The sequence below is a fragment of the Idiotropiscis lumnitzeri genome, chromosome 3 (genome assembly GCF_059441095.1).
Source record: "Idiotropiscis lumnitzeri isolate Australia: NSW breed Sydney's pygmy pipehorse chromosome 3, RoL_Ilum_1.0, whole genome shotgun sequence".
Classification (NCBI taxonomy): domain Eukaryota; kingdom Metazoa; phylum Chordata; class Actinopteri; order Syngnathiformes; family Syngnathidae; genus Idiotropiscis; species Idiotropiscis lumnitzeri.
In genome coordinates, this window is record NC_142393.1 from 16,145,736 (window position 1) to 16,165,171 (window position 19,436).

General features: G+C 39.9%; 2 protein-coding genes across 2 annotated transcripts in view; both read right to left on the bottom strand.

The window, feature by feature from the left end:
* LOC148340131 (guanine nucleotide-binding protein G(I)/G(S)/G(T) subunit beta-1) overlaps nucleotides 1-7,697 on the bottom strand; it is a 30,227-nt gene extending 22,530 nt beyond the window's left edge. Inside the window, exon 1 of the mRNA XM_088289265.1 lies at nucleotides 7,287-7,697. The gene's annotated coding sequence lies outside the window, so the exon portion shown is untranslated. The remainder of the gene's footprint in view (nucleotides 1-7,286) is intronic.
* Nucleotides 7,698-9,520: 1,823 nt separating this feature from the next.
* cfap74 (cilia and flagella associated protein 74) overlaps nucleotides 9,521-19,436 on the bottom strand; it is a 43,533-nt gene continuing 33,617 nt past the window's right edge. Inside the window, exons 33-39 of the mRNA XM_088292170.1 lie at nucleotides 18,601-18,756; nucleotides 17,324-17,462; nucleotides 16,569-16,723; nucleotides 15,989-16,121; nucleotides 14,029-14,147; nucleotides 13,647-13,781; nucleotides 9,521-13,414 (exon numbers count right to left, since the gene is read on the bottom strand). Coding sequence (XP_088148296.1) covers nucleotides 13,310-13,414; nucleotides 13,647-13,781; nucleotides 14,029-14,147; nucleotides 15,989-16,121; nucleotides 16,569-16,723; nucleotides 17,324-17,462; nucleotides 18,601-18,756 — 942 coding nt within the window. The 3' untranslated portion in view covers nucleotides 9,521-13,309. The remainder of the gene's footprint in view (nucleotides 13,415-13,646; nucleotides 13,782-14,028; nucleotides 14,148-15,988; nucleotides 16,122-16,568; nucleotides 16,724-17,323; nucleotides 17,463-18,600; nucleotides 18,757-19,436) is intronic.

Here is a 19,436-nt window from a genome sequence, read left to right on the forward strand (position 1 = left end):
TATACTTACATAAAAAGATTTTGTGAGAGGTACCCTTTTTCTCCTGTTCTTTGTGACATTGTTCAAGTCATGCAAAGCAAGCTATTTTGAATGTTTATTCAAATGATTCTTGTACTTTTATTTTTCATTGAAAGTAATGTGTACCAGTTGGTCAATTAAAAAAAAAAAGCAGTTAATATGCATTTCCTGCATTTCTTTTGATTTTGGTCCTCAGGGGGAATTTATCGTGCATTTATCGTCATCGAGGTAAAATTCCCCAATTTATCGCGATATTGATTTTAGGTCATATCGCCTAGCCCTAATATACGGTATATATTATACATTGTTGAAATAGTACTCATTTTACGTTTAAAACTATAGTGAGTATTCTATTGAAATTGTTCATTTAAATGTTGCAAGTTTTATCACAATTGATAAGTGTATAGCAAACACGATAAGTGTATAGCAAACAACAACGCACTGTTACAAGTAAACATACTCAAATTGATATATTTTTTATTCATTTTAATGAATGCTTTTTAAAAGATTTTAGTTTGTATCTGTAAGTGTATCTGCCACAAATAATTTAAAAAATTATATTAAAAATGATTAGGCCTGTTCCAGGCTTAATGCACATGCAGAGAAAGTCACAAAATGAAACTGTCACACAAGGAATCTACCACAACTGGATGATGCAAACAAATCTGACGCCTTATTTCATGATTGAATAATTCTGATTTCTTCATAAAAATAAATAATTCATCGAAATTAGCTAAAAACACACTGTTGCGGAGAGAGAAAAATCTTAACGATCAACCAACCAAAGCCATATAATCCCACAGAGTGCAACACAGACTAAGAACATAATCCCATTTCCATCCAGTACTTGGAGATTAAAAATACATCATAATAAAAATCCTTTTTGAAAACAAGACACCCTCTTAGTACAAATGTCTACTCATGATACGAGTTAATTAAAACCCCACCCCCAAAAAAATCATAGTGTGGTGACGCTCGTCCAAATAAAATGTACTGCACACACGAAATTTCGGAACTTCGGACACAAATGTAGAAAAGCAAAACAAGCCATGAAAAACCAGCAACACTGTCTTTACGGTCAAACTGTTCACCTTTGTGAGCCCTGTGATTGGCATGCATATATATATATATATATATATATATATATATATATATATATATATATATATATATATATATATATATATATATATATTATATTTTTCTTTTCCTGAGATTTTTCTGTGATACCTATCCTCAACATTCATATTTTCTGTAATGACCCAAGATAGAACTACAGCTCTGGTGTAGAGTAAAATATTTATTGGCGTCATGGAAGTATGTTGAAAGAATACATCATTGCTACAACATCTTTATAAGCAGAGTCGGTTTAGTCCAGATTGCAGGTGGAAGGTCAGGAGAGTCTTCACTTCATGCGCTTGTTTTTGCTCTGCTGAGTGGCTATTAAGAAGTTCATCTTAACGGTTTAGTTACTGCATCGGCATAATTTACAGGACAAGACGGGGGACATGTGCACTCCACTTTTGCCGAGGGCCGCGTGACCGGAAAAGCTTTGTGCTGGCAGGCGGGAGTTACACCTCCACATCCTCAACCATCCAATCACAAAGGTATAACATGAGTGTAATTTTGTGATTGACGAGAAAATGGCTTTCATCACTAAAGGGAAGTTTAAGGCAGGCGTTTTGTGAAGTAGATGGTTTTAACTAACACAAGTAGGTTCTTTGTCGATGCGTGAACTTTTGCGGAACGAGGGTTGGTTGAGTTATTTTTTTTGCGACACAATATCATGCAGTTTGCGTAGACGGTGCTAAGAGAATCAGCTTACTACATCACACACACGGGATATAGATACAGTGTCCAATCCACGAAGCATGGACAAACAATGGAGGACAAAATAATTACTGTGGTCTGTGGGCACAAGGACCAGATTCCAATACAAGCCAAAAAGGAGCAGGTTTGAGAATGGGAATCCAGGAAGTTGGTGTAGCTGAAAATGGTATTTACTTGTTGAGAGTTGTTGAACCTAAACACGTATCATATTTAGCATGATGCAAATGCATTACTTTTTATTTTATTTTTGTCAGAAGGAGACCCTCCTCCTCTTTGCAGCGTGGCGTACTTGAAGCAGCTACATTCACATTTTGCAAATCAAAGAAACACAGAGCCAAGCAACATTTTGTCTTATGAAGAGTTGAATGACTTCTAAAGCGAAACGGCTAAAGATAGTGTTAGGAAGCACTTGTCAGGGATGAGTAATGTGATGTCACAAAAGTTAATCTTGGATGGGGCTGTTGTACCGAAAATCAAAAGATAATTTACCAAAACGCAAAAAACAAAACGCCACCTGAATGAGAATTTCCCTGGAATATTATGGTAACCAAGTTATTAGTCCAAGATTCAACAGCATATGCAGTCAACCTCCTGCATACTCACTCATTTTCTGTATATTGTTTATCAGCATTTTTTTAAAGAATTTTTGGGGTTTAAAGTATTTTTCCCCAAATGCATTTGAATAAACATTGTAGCGACTATTAAGTAATAATTCCTAATCAATGGCCCAACAGCGTCAATAACATGCCGATTTTGATTCAAAAACAAAGAAACAGTAAGTCTCCTTTCATGGAGGATGACAGAAATTGCAGAATATTTATTGTTGAGATACTGGAATTGCAAAGATTTGGACCATTTAAACTTAAATTATCATTTCTTTTAAGAATCTGTTAATCAATGTCATTTATTGCAGGCTTGTTCTGCAACGCAAGCCCTACCATAGGTTAACTGTAACAAGCTAATAAACTGAGAAACAAGCACTTGGACCACACGGGAAATGCCTGCCAATAACATCAGTGCCGTGGTCCATACCAGGGGTCACCAATGTGGTGCCCGTCGGCACCAGGGAGGCCTCAAGGACCACATGAGTAGCCTGCGGGCCTGTTTTAAAAATAGCACATCAATGGGACATTGTGATGGTCTTGGAACATTACAAAGGTGATCTTTTTAGATCAATTTTCCCCACCAACTCAGCAGCGCAGTGTGCAACGAGTCTTGAGGAAAGACGACAGCGCGCGCGTGTACGCGCAATGCTGCTTCCTCCTTAAGTATGGGTGTCTAACTCCGGTCCTGCCGGGCCGCTTTCCTGCATGTTTTCCATTTCGCCCTACTGCAACACACCTGATTCAAATGATCAGGTCATCAGCAACCTCTGAAGGAGCTTGATAAGGCGCCTGCTCATTTGAAACAGGTGTGTTGCAGCAGGGAGAGACGGAAAAAAAAAAAAAAGAAAACCAGCCCACCAGGACCAGAGTTTGATACCTATGTCCTCAAGGAAACAAGTACCCCAGGCACTGTATAGAAAAATCCCGACATGTTCGCGAGACAGCCGTCAGCCACAGCAGAATCCTAAGGACTCCCGCAATCCTGATTGGTTGGAAAACAGGTGCAGGGACAGATGACAGTGACTGGGCCAGTTCAGAAGCATCAAACTGAAAAAATGGTTAGTTGTAGTTCTAAGCAGTGAGTGAAGAGGCACAAATGTCTGTGAAATATCTAGCTATGCTGTTTGTATTTCAAATCCTCTCAAATCTTTTAGTCTAGTGTCACCTCAAAAAACACCCCCCCCCCTCTCCCAAGTACCAGCATAATGTCTGATATTAAATTATATTAGCGTAATTGTTTCAAGTGTTCAAAAACGAAGCAAAAGGTATAGTTAATGCCATTGTATATGACTAACATTTTGCAAAGCTGGAACATTACACTGTATGTAGAAAATACAAAAAAAATACTACTAAAGTGATTGAATCAAAATTTATTACAGAAAAAAAATCATTTTTTTATTGTCTCAATAAATGTTTGAAATCAAATTTTCTAAATAGTTAAATGCAAATGTATTTGACTTAACCGCTAGCTACAATTACATGTGCTGTACAGGATTTAAAAGAAATTAGCCAGTGCAACATCAGTCACAGTTTGACTTTGTTTCATTCACTGATGTATTCAGTATGATTCTAGTACGGATGTCAAACTCTAGGCCCAGGGGGCCGGATCCAGCCCACACAATACCATACTTTTGAGAACCACTGCTTCGGCTGTCGATTAAAAAAAATAGTTCTCCACGTGAACCTCAAAGTACACTAGATTGATGCATTCGTAATTGGGCTGTGGGTGTGGACTTTCACCCACAGTGCCCCCCTCCACCCCAACCCTGGACCAAAGTAACACCACCTTCGGAGTGACAACCATTATTTTCACAGGTTGCAAATACAATGACTATAAGTACACTACTATTTAGGGTTGGGCATCGAGAATTAAATGGAACTGTGACTAACACTCTGGTTCTCCCGTATTCGCTTGGATTAGCAGGGTTAGATTTCTTTGGCTAGTTTGTGAGCCGCTGAACGCGAATACAGAAGGACCGATAGGACGTGTGTGTGTGTGTGCGTGTGTGTGAGTGGTGCGCTGGACACAAACGAAGAAGACCGAAGAACCAACATAAAGTATGTGCTTGATGCTCACAAGTTCCAACAATGTGTTAAGTAGACCTCTGTAGAAGAGCAAATACGCCTTGCGTCCTCTGAAAATTAGAGCACCCCTGCTACCTACTGTAGCGGATGTGCACAATTACAATTAATTTTAGGATGGCAAAAAAAAAAAATAAAAAAAAAATAATTAAAAAAAAAAAAAACAGTGGAGAATCATTAGGACCCAGAATTAATTAAAAGAACAGGAATCAAAACTGCCCAAATTCAAACGTTGCCCAATCCTTCTACTTTCACTACCATTTATTTTTAAGGGCAATGTTGTAAGATGAGTTTGACATGACATTAAAGTGCTTTGGATCGTGGTGTCTGGCATATTTAAGGGTTTACCTATTTAGATTTTGGCATTTACGACAGGGCCCTGTCCCTGATCTCCCTCAAATTTAACATAGTATGTTTGAGAAGGAAAGTCATACATTAAATTGCTTGTTTTCATTGAAGACGAACATGACTTGCAGCTGTCATTGTATATGAGGGGTCATTTTGTACTTGTAAAAATGACAAATAAGTTGCATTAGGTGCAAGCACATGCATATACGGAATAATGATAACCGAGAGTAAAGAGTGTTCCGTTACTAAAAGGATTAGATTAGTTAATTTCTGCAAAAAATGAACACACTTGAATGGCTACTTAAATGACCGCCTGCATATTTAAAAAATACTTTAGAACGGTGACAGTTTGTCAGAGCAAATCATCCGCCCAAAAAGAATGGATCTAAGAAGTTAACAACATCTGAGGTTGAGTAAAACGGCAGCTCAAATACAACGACAAAAGGCCGCATACTCCTAATATTTCTGTTGACAAGCAGACATTACATGTGATCAGAAATAGATTTGTCGTTCTTGCTGTTATTCATACTCTAGCAGTCAATTCCCCACCTTGTTGTCCTACATCTGCCTGACCAGGAAACAAATTGCCTTTAAACATCAATCGAACAAAAATTAGAGAGGGATTTTTTTCCCTTTACAACAGTATAACGAAGGCTAGCGCCGCCCCCCCTCCCACCCCCAGCTCGAGGCCCTCCGGCGCTCGGCAGCTGTCTACGGGTGGGAGAAAAGGCGCTGATGAGGAAGGCTTTGAACGCCATCTTGTTGAGTGCAGCTACTCGGGCCCACAATACAGGAACTCATTCATTGGAGGCGGTGCGGGGTGGGGACACACCGGCCAAACGAACCCCTACGGTGTAAATTCTAACGGTTCTTCGGCAGAGAAGTAAAAGAAGAAATCCACACGATGACTTCAATTGACTGCATCCATTCGCGAGTGATCCGGCTCGACGCGAAGTTGCGCCGAGCGGCATCTTGTTGCCCCTTCGTAGGGGGGAGGCGCACTACAGAGCAACACGTCCGACTAGCTGCTTCGCTTGCTCGACACATTAGCCTTATTCTGTCATGCACACACGGCCATAGTGGTGCTTTAGTGGAACCGAGCCGATGAATGACATTTAAACGTGTTTTATTTTCTCGGTGAACGTTAGAACGAGCAAGCCGATCGAGTTTGGGACTTGGCCGGTGTAGCTGCTAACAGCTCTCCCAGCAACACACCCCAGCTAGAGATAACAGGATTGCAAAGAGCCAATTAGACTCGTTTTCCCTGCATTACAGTGAGAAGTTCACTCAAGATACAAATGTGTAAAAAACATTTTACGCTTTCGAACCTTGGGCCAAAAGACCATTTAAGCCACGCGCTTTGATTCAAGTCAACAATGTTGCCATAGGCTAATTAGGAGAGTATGAAGGTATCCCTGTGCAGCCTTATTATTGATCATTTTAAAACTAAAAAGTACTTCAAATGCAGACTCAGCACGGTTGCGTGTAGATCCACTTGGTTTTTTTTAAAGGCGACGAATTTGACGAAAACCCTCTAGCTGCCACTCCACGCAAATTACGCAAATAATCTGAGCAAAGCAAATAGGGACACCCTGCGGGTTTAAACATTCTTCGCAAAATACGCCCAAAATCTGCCCCAATTATGTCACAATCGAGCAAAACACACCCATGAGGGCCACGCCAGGCTTCGTCCACTGCTGGGCTAACTTGCTTGGACTCGCTACAGAAAACAGGGGGTGGTGTCGGCGGTGCTTCGGGTTGGCAAAGAAGCCATTTTTAGACTCGCTTCGTAGTCAGTTGCATGATGCTACAATTTGCACCGCCACAGGAAAAAAACGCAAAATCGATCGTTTTTTTAAGTGTTTAACAGAGGCCAGAAGTTGATAGGTAATCTCGAAGTTTACAAGTTTTAAGGGGAAGCCCACTACATGCGAGATTTATACTAGCTTTAGATGTAGCAAAGACATGGAAAATATGGGCCGACAAGTCGACTTGTTGGCAACAACCAAGATAGGAATTTGCACTTTAAACAAACCCACATTGCACAGTAAAATAATCTGAATAAGATAAAGTTATCGGGAAGGCAGTGGATCTAGTTAACGTAGAAAAATGTTACCAAAACCAGTTTTAACAGTGCCATATAATGCTTACTCAAGATGGGAGCATTCGATGCAAATTCTACACAAACATCCCAATTACAATCCAACGGTGCCTTTCCATACTGACCTCTATTCCACTGTTTAGCGAGTGGTAGGCTAACGACAATCAACCAACTTACTAAACAGCCAGCTAGGTAACCAACTAACTAACGGAGGCACTCAAATCAGTTCACCCTTGGTTCATCTCCGCAGCTTTAGCTAATCACATACAGAATACTCCATTCAAGACAAAAAAAATCCTTACCTGGTTTCAAATGAAATCAGCGCTTCAAAAAAATCACATTAGCTGGAAACAAGTAAAAGCTCCTCTCTGCAGCCAGGCGTTCAGATGTAGCTCAGTGTAGCTAGCGAAGAGCGGCACTCCCCGAACAGAGTTTTGAGACCCGTCGAGGAGAAGGTGGGGGGAGCACACCGGCACAGTCGAGCAGATATGAGGCGGTGTTTTCACCCCGAGATAGGCGTTCACAGTCCCGCGTGAGCACTCTCCGGAGCCGCCACAAATTCCACCTTCACGGTCCCTAAAAAAACCTTCGTCCTACGGCGGCGTCGTCCCTCTTTTCTTTCTCGGCGTCAGGATCTCAACGGCTTCTTCCTGCGGCCATCAAACAGCAGAGATGGGCGCGGTAACCCTGCACTCAGCTCCGGGAAACCCCACGCTCGAAAGGCGTCACAACGCACGGCCAAGGGTCGGCGACCACTTCAAGAAATCACGAAATACTGCTATCTTTGGTTACCCCTCAACATACATACTGTACATACAGAGTGGGATAAAGTCGTTTTTTATTTGAAATAGTCTATTATTACAAATAGAGATATTTATTACAATTACATTAATTCAACATCGTTTCATCTTGTATATATTATAGGGTTTGTAGCGTGGGTTAAGGTCTGTAGTAGTTGGTTTCAAATCATCATTAGGTTTTGAAACAGAGGTTAAGATTCCAAATTAGGGTTTCAAGGCCATTCATTTTAGTATAAGGTTGTGTGCGAGTGTTGGCATGGTGGAGACCCACCTTCCATTCTTTGTTCCTTCCTTAAATTCCCATCCTTCCTCTCTTTTCCTCAAGTAATTCATGCCTACTTTTTGCCCACTCTATATAAGTACAATTGTAAATTTCAAAGAAGTACGCCAAAAACAAGGACAATTTAACTCATCCACAACCATCAGAGTAAAAAAACAACAACATATATTTGACGTCTTTAGCCATCAATGGTAATAAATTAATGTACTTTTAGTTTGATATATTTTTTGTTTGTTCCCACTAATTTATATTACACCTTATGGAAAGCACTGTGTTAAAGCTCCAGCTGTTGTGAAAATGACGATATAAATAACGTTGTATTGTATTGTACAAACTCTATATGCAAACTGCGCACTTTATTACAAAATTGCCCCTTCCTGTTACTTAACGTGTGCTGTGTACTGTTCCAAATCGACACCCAAATAGCAAATCCTCCCATCTGACAGAAGTGTCAAATCCAGGTTCAGAAAGTAAACCCTGCCATAGTTTGTCACTAGCCACGGGTGTTTCTTCTCTAGAACTAGTTTACCTGCTGGTTGAGTAGAAGCACCTGTGGTTAAAGACAAACTGTGGCAGTTTACATTCTGGATGTGGATTTGACACCTCTGCCAGATAGGATGATTTGCATTTTGGCCATTGATATGTACCCCTGTGTAGTTTTACTAAAATCAAATGTGTCCAAATTTATTGACAACTAATTGATCAAATTAATTGAAAGGTTTTCTGATAACTTAGAGCCATTGTTTAAAGGGGGACTTTGCCATTTTTAAACTGCTACCAAGATTTGAATGGACCTTCACTTGGTTCCGACAACCCACGAGTATATGAACAAAACATGTTTCCATGCACCGTACACATGTGCATGGAAACAAGACATTTTTATACGCAGCTGCCATACTGCTAACTTCAGGATGGAGTGTTGTGATGTTGTCCTTGTTTTGCCTTGAGAGATGTCCAGGTATTTAATTGTTACTTTTGTCACTAACCGGTGGTAAATAATCCAGCCAAGCCAACAATTAGGCTGCTGGCAGTTCTGACGAGAAGGCGAGGTTGCGTGTGCACTTGTGTGTGCAAGACAATACCTCTCGGTCACACCCTCTGCGTCTACCATTTGTTTTTCTGGTCGCACCGTTTGCAAATCATGTTAAACCTATATTTCATTGAAAACACTACTAAGACACGATATTAAATGCTCAAACTGATAACTTCATTGTTTTTAGCAAATTATCATTAACTTAGAATATGGCTACATCACATTCCCAAAAAGCCGATATGAGTGACATGACATCTGTGAAGGCACCATTAATGCTCAAAGATGACAATTCTAAATCACATTCCGCATGTGTTAAAACAGCTGAAGTTGTACACCAAGCAAAAATAAGAACCAACAACAGAACTTCAACAATTAAGTGTCCTCATTTCCCAAACATTTATTGAATGTTATTAAAAGACAAGAGAATGCAACACCGTAGTAAACATGACCAATTTCTTTACATTTCAGTTTAGTAATCGTGTCTTTCAGCATTCACATGCACACTACCCATGCTCGCAATTTTGCTACATGCTAGAGTTGTTAGCACTGCTGCATTATGATTACTGTATCTGGACAGTAGACTGGCCAATCTGCACAGTTTGCATGTTGTCCTTGTTCTTGTACGTGTAACGTGTTTCCTCTCACGGTTTGTCAATGTGATACAGTGGAAAATAGAGCTGGCTATCTGATTTACATGACCGCTACAACCGCTACTTTCCAGTACTGCGTCATTTGCAAGCCAAAACAGATGGTGTGGCACATATTAAACAATAGAGAGAAAGTATTGCAGAAAAATGTAGACTTTTATTTTTTTTCCCTCAATATTGTAATTGTGATTTATAATGTGATTTTTTTTTCTTGGCCAAGGGTCAAGGGTAATAATTTCTTTTTTTTTTACTTTTGGTCCCATTTTAAATCCATCCGTGTTGTGTTGTACCAGGTACGTCCTAGCTGGCGCTAAGCTACCTAGGGATTTCATCTCTACCATCCAGCGAACAATGTTTGCATACACAAGCAAACACTTGTTGTCCGACTCGAAGTAAAGGCAGCATGCTTTTATGCGACGCATGTGCACTCTATATAACATTCTTCTGTGACAATAAATGCAACAATATGCTATTATTTGTCATGATTGTAATCAGAAAATTCAGATTCCGTCCATATTTTATCTATTTTTTTTATTTCCTGTGCAGGTTTGTCCATTGGAGAGACAGAGCACCTCAGTCATTACGACCAGTAGTCGCAGGAGAGTTTGTACTGCATACTGAGTTTAAGTGTTACTTGGAGACTTTATTTTCTTCCGGGAGTGTCTTAGTCCAAGGGGGGATGACAATACAAGTACTAGCTATCAGCTCCCGTTGGGATGTCTAGTGAGTTGCGCCTGTAAAGCTCAGTGCTTGAAAATTTTAGTGAGATATGATTTTAGATGCATATTGACGGGTCAAAAAGTATTTGGAGTTTTTATGATTTGGCTGGGGCAGCGTGGTGAATAAGTGGTTAGCACACATGCTCCACAGTTCTGAAGGTTAAAATCTCTATTTGGGCCTTCCTTTGTGGAGTTTGCATGCTCTCCATATGTTCTGTGGGTTTTGTCCGGGTATTCCGGCTTGTTTCCACATTCACAAAGCATGCAGGTTAATTGTAGACTCAAAATGGAGCATTAGTATGAATGGCTGTTTGTTTTTAAGTGGCTTGCTAATTGCTGGCAACAGTAGAGGGTATACTACTTTTTTTGCTGCTGATTTAAGTTGATGAATCAAAAATCAGTCAAAAAAATGCAGTCGTACCCTAAAATGTGCAAGGTTAATGAAAAAGCTTGCCATAATGTTAATGTATGCCCATGCAAGCTTGTTTTGCGCTATCCAATTTATAGCGCATTGTGTGTACATAACAACTTTATAATCAAGTCCCTGATCAAACCATGAGTTGCAAACACTAACCCAGTGTGTATTTGCTTGTCATGCAGAGTCTCTGGGTGTGAGTTTCCATCGGGACTCATCTGGCGTAGGTTACTGCTGCTGAGATTTAGTTGCCCTTGGATACGCTCCTGCCTGTCTGCATGCATGTGTTGTGAAGCTGCTTAAGCCCGGGCTTCAGGCCACCCAGGGGAGAAGTTTATCGTCTGAATTGACACTTTTGACGAGAAGAAAATAAGATCTTGTGTTGAGCGATGACGGGGCAAAACACTAACATAAAAAACAAACTACTAAAACTTACTGGTACTAGAGAGTGCCTGGTCCCCCAACCAACATTTTAAGTGTCCCATTCCTGACATATAGGTACAGGCACACCACAGTCAGAGGTAGTCAGTAAGTAGCATCATCGCTTAGTATTAGCGATAAGAGATCAGCAAAAAGATCAGATTAGAAATAGTGGCAAAATCACGCCGCCAATATTTGTCTAATATGTTGAAGCACACGCTTCATAAAAGCCAGTGTCATTACACGAGGCTAAGCTCATAATGACCTTGCTTTTTATAGGCAGGTTGGAGTGCAATAATCTGCTTTAGAATAATCTCCTGCAATCTGTGATAAATGCTTACTGCATGGATCTGGGAAGAGAGGTCAACGAACTATACTGGGCCTTTGCTGACATCTGCTGTTCAGATGTAAAATCAGAGGTGTGCTTTGCTCTTACGGCTTTGTGGTGACAAATTGGCCTTCAGCTCCATTCCGTTTAGCTTTTACATTGGACACTGCTCTTGATAGAAGAATCTAACATGTCATATTAAATACTATCCATGCAATCTTCTTTATTGTATTGCCAGACTGTGTTTTAAAAAGGAGAGGGGAATAATTATGGGGTAATTGGGCTAAAATGAAGGGGAAAAAATAAAATTGTATGATTTCATGTCAGAAAGAGGGCGGAAATCTTGGTATCTTTTCACATCATGTAAGTAAAGTTCTGGTTCTATTTTTCAATCACCTGTTGTAAATTTCATACAAATTACAGCTAGTGCCATCTCCTTTACAAACAATTTTCTTCACACATCTTTTTGCCTGACACATTCATTTTTCCATTTTTTTCCTTAATTGCTCTGCCTGTGTTATCAGTGGAGCAATTGTCAACCCCAAGTACGAGTGACTTAGTTGAGAAAAGGTCTATTCCTCTCCTGCTATCATGGTGTCACATACACCCTCTGGTAGCGGAATCAAGTTCCTACAGCCAGAAGCTTCAATTTACTGTACAGAATTGTATATTGGAAACCAGAATTGCACCGTAGCTCCAACTATACACTTCCATCCATCCACAACCATTTTCTAGATACAGTATAACGTACGCTGCGATGGTTGCTATCCCAACTGGACAGATCTTTCGTCACTCACAGGACTGAGTCAGCCCGAGAGAGAAAAAAAAAATCATACAGTGATGGGCAATGTCGATAATGAACCTAGAATGCAACTTTTAATTTGGTTTTGGATTGCATACACAAAATGCTATCGAGAAAGGCCAAAGCAGACACAGAGTCGAACTTGCAATCTTTCTGTTGCGTGCCCACAGTGTTAAGCACTCAATCGCTGTGCTGGACCAATTTCCTTTTTCTCAGCTGAAAAGGAAGGCAGTTTAAAGGAACCTTTATAGAGGCTTACACAGTAAAACAAAATGCAATGGAGTTGAGTCACCTTATTACCTCAGACAAGCTTTCCGGAAGAAAGACGATACCAAGAGTACTTAACTGCCATTATTGGGTACAAAAAAACAACAGACATTTATCATACCGTTTGGTGCAGATGTAAATAAAGGGGCAGAGTTGAGGAATCTCTAAAACTATTGTAAACATTGTGGGATATGAGACGTTTACCTGTCTGTAAATAACACATGTTCATTCTGGTCAAATAGTCATGTACGTAAATAAATAAATAAGAGCCACATCATTAGGAACACCTGCAAAACATGTTTATATACACAATATAAGAGCTTCTACAAAACTTACAAAGATAATAATGTACAGTTTCTGTTAAAACGTTCATTTTTTTTTTTTACTTACTCTAATCTCGTTGCACACTTGAGTACAATGACAATAAAGGGATTTCTGATTCTGGTTGTAGTCTGTAATTGTAAGGATAACACTACATCACATTGAAATGTTTCCAATTTTAGTATTAACTATTTGCGTTGGGCAAAATATTGTGGTTTACAATCATTCTGTCTTTGGCTTTGCTTTCAATCACAAAACTAATTCTTGGAAAAAGAGTCCATGTAAAAAAAGAATCAGTCCACATAAGTGGAGACTAAAGCCATGAGGGTGACGCTGTACACCCTTGTTTCATCACCTTTTAACGTGAGAGGCACACACATCTGCACCACTTCATTGGGCTGAAACACACATTTTTTATATCATTACTACACAATTTCACTAACTCTGCAGTAAATATCTTGAATTGCATTAATTTGCAATATCACTTGCTGTTGCATGTTCACATCTGTTGCTTTTTAAACAGTTTCAAATATGTATGCTTTTGTTGCCAGCCCAACCAACAGCCAAACCCTTTTTTTTCCCATATATTTATTTGCATAACATAGACACAACAAGTGAAATCCTCCTCACCTTGTGCCCACTCTGCGGGGTCCATGTGAGCTTGATGGCGCGTCTGCAGCCTGCTTCTACATTGCCTTTACTGGGATCCACATTGAAGCCCTGCTGCTGTAGAGATGCCATGTTGTCCCAGTTAAAGTCACTCCCCTGAATGGGTTGATCCAAACAAGTAGTCAGGATAATATCAAAGCATCGACTTTTATTATATGCACAATTATTTAACTTTTAAAAAGCATTTGACACTTTAATACAGGAATACTGCCTTAACGCTGCTCCATCAAGCTAATAAATAGACAAAACTACAGTCGAACAATTCCAACAGTGATGAAACTGTTAACGCTAATTAAAACATGACCGTGTTCTTTTCTTAAAAGTTTCATATCTGTCCCAGCACCTTCTTACTGGCCCGTATGCAGCCTACTTGCAGCTCTCTGTCTGCCGGCCTGATGGTCCCCATGCTGTAGCTGGCGCGCAGGGTGACCAGCACAGGGATTTCCATCTCCTCAGACTGTCCTAGTGGGGACGAGCATAACATATTAACTGCTTCCCCGCAAGTTGCCTAGTGACAAGCAAGGAAACCATCTGCTACCGCTATAAACATAAATTGTAGTATTTGCACATACAGATAAGCCTGTGAGGTATTATTCATCATAAACATTGTCTTTGTCTGCTTTATGAGGCTTGCTGTACAATGTACCAGAACATCATTTTATTGATATACACACTGTAGCATTGATCAGTCCAAAACCATTATTCATCTAGGGCACACGTGTCAAACATCATTTTGCGTGGCCCGCCAAAGCAAATTATATGCATAGGTTTCATGTGTTTTGCTAAAATACTAAAATGACATATTGTCTTCATTTTTAAAAGACCTTGAGATATTGCAAGTATTTGTCCTGTTTAAAATAAACACAGTAATATTTATTCATCAATTTGCTGAACAGGATAAGCGATGAATATGTAATATGAGCCAATCATATATTTGGATTGGCAAATTCGATCAACGGCCCTCTGAAAGAAACCCTAACTACGACGTGGCCCACAACACAAATGAGTTTGACAGCCCCCATCTAAGCGGCATATTTGCTCATGTGCTTAAAGGCGAAGTCAACCCACCAAAATTATTTGCAATAAGTTGTATGTGTCTTCACTAGTCAAAACTAGTCATTTTAATGAATAATGCGTTCACGTAATATGAGATAAGCAGCAAAATCCAGAGCCTTTTTGTCACTTTCTGTCGACTGAAAATGACATCAGAGTTTCTCAGGGCTCAGGTAGCAACCAATCACAGCTCACCTATTTTCTGAAGCTGAGCCAAGATTGGTTGTTAACTGAGACCTGAGCAACTGTGATTTTTAGTCGACAGCAAGTGGCAAAATGGCCACCCCTTCAGATGTACAAAACGGGTGGATTTTACTGCTTAACTCATATTCCACAAACACGTACATTAAACAGAATGCCGTGTTTCAACAAGTGGGGTGGCATAGAACATATTTTTGGTTTGACTTCCCCTGTAAATTCAGAAAAGATACACTCTCCCTACTACATTCCAATGACAGCCAAACATTGACATGATATAATATTGGGGGCGTCCTGGCTCAGTGGGAATTTCTTAATCTGGAAGTTGTGGGTTCGATTCTTGGTCGAAGTTGAGCAAGATGGTGAACCCCAGTTGCTCCTAATGCTAGGTCATCAGTGGGTCGATGCAACATCTGTGTGCGCTTTGATTGCCTTCACAGGAGGAAAAAAAGCTATACAAGTGAAAGACAATTTACCATATATAAAAGTGGAAAAAAAGGCTCAGCACTAGTGGACTTTTTTTTCTCCACCTGTGAGGAGAATTACTAAATACTGATGGAATTTGGGGTTGTAGCGCATATGACATAGATTGCAGTCATCGTAATGATGGGCTGTGAGTAGTTGTATAGTTGTCTTTGATGCGCATCGCATTGCGTTACTCTGCAACCTGGTCAACTTGCAATTTGCACCGTCGCCAAAGCGTTCATTTATGAGCGCTTGTCTTTGATTTATTAAAAAGTGAATGGAAAAAAACATGCTCCTTCAAAGTAGCCTATAGATGAGTCGCGCACAGGTCGCAGGCAAAGGTGCAGGTTAATTTTAACATTTAAAGGGTGACATATTTTCCACATGGAGCGCTATGGACTTCACGTCTCATGAAAACTCTTCGATAGCGTAATTAGGGCAACCCTTAGACTTCACTGAATCAAGCCGCTTTGGTGGTTGGTGTATCAGAAGTCTGGATGGGAGAATCGCGACTCATTGAAACTGCACAAGAAAGGCGCGTGAGAAATTGACATATGCCCCCTGATGTATTACAGAAAATCATGTACCTGCGAGTTGAGTTTGACTGGTTATCAGTGGAGGAAGAAGTGATTCAATAGGAACTGTAAGTGGATCTCCTCCAAGCAGATACATATTGTGTGAAGACGCTGCACCTCTCAGATCCAGGACACACAATTTGCTCTAGCACGCGAAAACATAACCACATTAGAAAGCAGCACTATCAAAATGGAACGGTTCTCAAACTGGGGCAAAGAAGACCCCCAGGGATCCAAGAGCCATAGCATAGCTTAGGGGTCCACTAAATAATTTATAATGCATTATGTTGGATGTCAATAAAACATACTAAACCAATTACGATTCCCTACGCTTAGTGCCAATTAAAAGCATGATATTGACTGATGTTTTGTGTGAATGTAATTGTGGAATTACTCATTTTACTTTTGAATCAATTGGCACATACAATTTCTAACTACCAACGATGGATGAAGATTTAAATATACAGTGAATCAAATGTCGAGCCACTAATATACTGAGAAATATTTAAATACAGGATTTAAGTTGCACATTATTTTTGCTCGCTCCAAACTAGCCGAGTGGCCTTTTCAGCTGAGTGTTGCTTGAACAGACCTTATTGACAAGCTCAATGGTGAGTTGATCAGAATAGTTGACGGAGGGGTGATCAGGGTGAAATGTGACGACGACGTCCTGGCTTTGTCTTGCGGCGATGCTTCCTTCTACAGGCAGAACACTGAAAACACTAAGCCCATTGTAGTTCTGCGTCCCTGCACACCACACAACATATACGATTTAGATTACACTAGTGTGCTTAACACTGCTCTTGTACATTTGCTTGATATAACATACCAGTACTATGTTTTATACTCATGTGTTTAGCGCTGCAACAACTTTTACTGAGATATAACGTTGTTTGTAAAACACATCAATAATGATACTTTTTTTTTATGAAAAGTAATTTAACCAAGATGCAAAAGTAGGCTTTATGTCAGTCCATCACTGACAGATGCCTGTTTTGCTGGCAAATGACGGGAAATATGGAAAAGCTGACACCACCATCTTAACATGTCAATGTTTTTTTTTGTGTTAATTATACATATTTTTATTCCGTTTAAAATATATACGTTTATATTTTTTCTTTATTATCGAGGCTGTTTTTGTTTATGATAATTTGTTTTTTTTCATTTAATATACTTTTTAATTTAATATTTATTAATCCTTATATAGGCTATTTTTTTTATTCACTGTGTACATTTTTATAAACTGCCCTTTTTTTTATTTGATGCACCGTGTGTGTGTGTGTGTCAATGTTTCCACTTGTAGATTCTACCGACTTAGTGTACTCACCACCCCATACACTTACTTACCCACCACAGGCTGGATCTTGGAGTCTGTGTAACCACCCAAGAGCAGGGCCACCCTCTCATCAGCACCCTGAGTCTTGGAGGGCGAGAGGCTGTACAACATCGCCTTGAAACCCACAGCAACAGCCGATCTGTTCTGGAGCTACAAGCAACGCAAGGCTCGTCATGACAACAAACACAAAACCTTACAATTATAGTATTTGAACATCTAGAGCAGGGGTCTCAAACTCGCGGCCCACGGGCCGCAAAATGATAGTTTGCGGCCCCCGCCTTATTATGAAAGTTTAATGTTCGTGCGGCCCGCGAATTTGATATGACTGGCACTTTACGTGCCAGTCTGTAGTTATAAAGCTTTAATTACAGTGTAATTAAAGCTTTATAACTACAGAAGTAGGCCTACTCATCCCAGAACTATGGTTTATGCTTAGGATCTCTGCTATTTGACAAGATTTTGATTTGATTGACAGGAGACCCATGCGTGAACAGGATGTGCAGTCTGACGGAGCTTTGCATCAGCACTAGCACAGACGGGACTAATTATAAAATGTAGGATTACCTGGTCACAGTGGATAAAATTGAACCGCGGATTATTGTTGGGCACATCCTCAGCTTTAAAACGAGGGTAGGATTGTAATTTTTTTTCGATGTTTTAGTAGGGGTTTGATTGATGAATGTTCCACTCATGTTCAGGACAATATTAAAGAACTGTTAATACAGACATTTGACTCATTATTATTATTATTATTATTATAATTATTATTATTTTTACTGATTAATTTTCTTATTAATTCCTTATTTATTTTCTTATTAATTCCTTATTTATTTTTAAATCTTATTTTGTGTTAAAAAATAAAAATAAAGACATTTGAGAAGATTAGATTTTTTTGATTTTTTTCTTGCGGAAAACCTGATGCGGCCCAGCCTCACCCAGAGTCTGCCTCTAGTGGCCCCCAGGTAAATTTAGTTTGAGACCCCTGATCTAGAGGGTGCAATGAAAATATTGTAGGTAACCAACTTATGCAAAATAAATATTCGGTTATGTCGTTATGGACAAGATTATAAAGCGAGTGTATGGGTTTATAAAACAGTCCTTGATCCTAGAGGTTATGTGATTATACATGATTATACCTTTGGAAAAGAATAACTTGAAATTGTGAACGTTTTGTGAGTGCATAAGAAAAAATATTAGACAGTGATGTGACGTGTTTCCCCCTTTAAAAGTGAAGCACATTATAGCAATTCGGTGGTTCAGTTTAGCTGTTGAAAATATGCTGGTTCACCTTTAGGACATGCGACGTGCTCTCCTTCTCCAGCACATAACCAAAGTCTAGGAGACCTCCAGAGTGGGAGGAAGTGATGGCAGGTACCACTCCCTCCCCACGCAGAGTCACGGCCAGCGTCATCTTCTGGCAACGCACCTCCAAAGTCTCACAGTACTAATGATCAGGATTGACATAATTAAATTGTTGTCATAATATAAGTCATGCCTTAGAACAGGCATCACCAAATGGCGGACCGCGGTCCGGACCCATGGCCAATCTATGATGATTTTTTTTTCAGGGCACATTCGCAAACGTTGGCGCTGCAATTCTAGTAAATACGGAAAAGGCGTCACTGATTTGAGCCAATCAAATCTTTTGTTTACGATCCCCTGCCAATTGCGCAGCAGACCGGAAAAGAGTGCTGCTGACAGTATGCCTTGCCAAAAAGTTAGCGAGGTCGATGCGTCTTGTTTTAAATGAATGGACGGAGAAATTTAGTTTCGTTCTGGCTGCAGCCAATTCAAAACCAGTGTGCATCATATGCTCCGAAACCGTCGCAACATTGCGAAGCGCCACTACGAAACAAAGCACCGCCCTTTGTGCAAAGTTATCCGCTGACATTTGAGGTGAGCGCAGGCAAAAACATCGAACTTCGAGTGCAGTACAACAGATTTTTACATTTTCGTTTACATCCCAGCGGCATGCAAATGAATATTCAATAAAAGTATCATGGATTTTGGGGAAACATAAAAAAACGTTCAAGTGATGGGGAAGTTGTGAAGGAGTGCTTAAATGTGGTTGCACAAACATTATTTAAAGGAAAACACAAAACCCAGATGTGTGAAATAATCTAC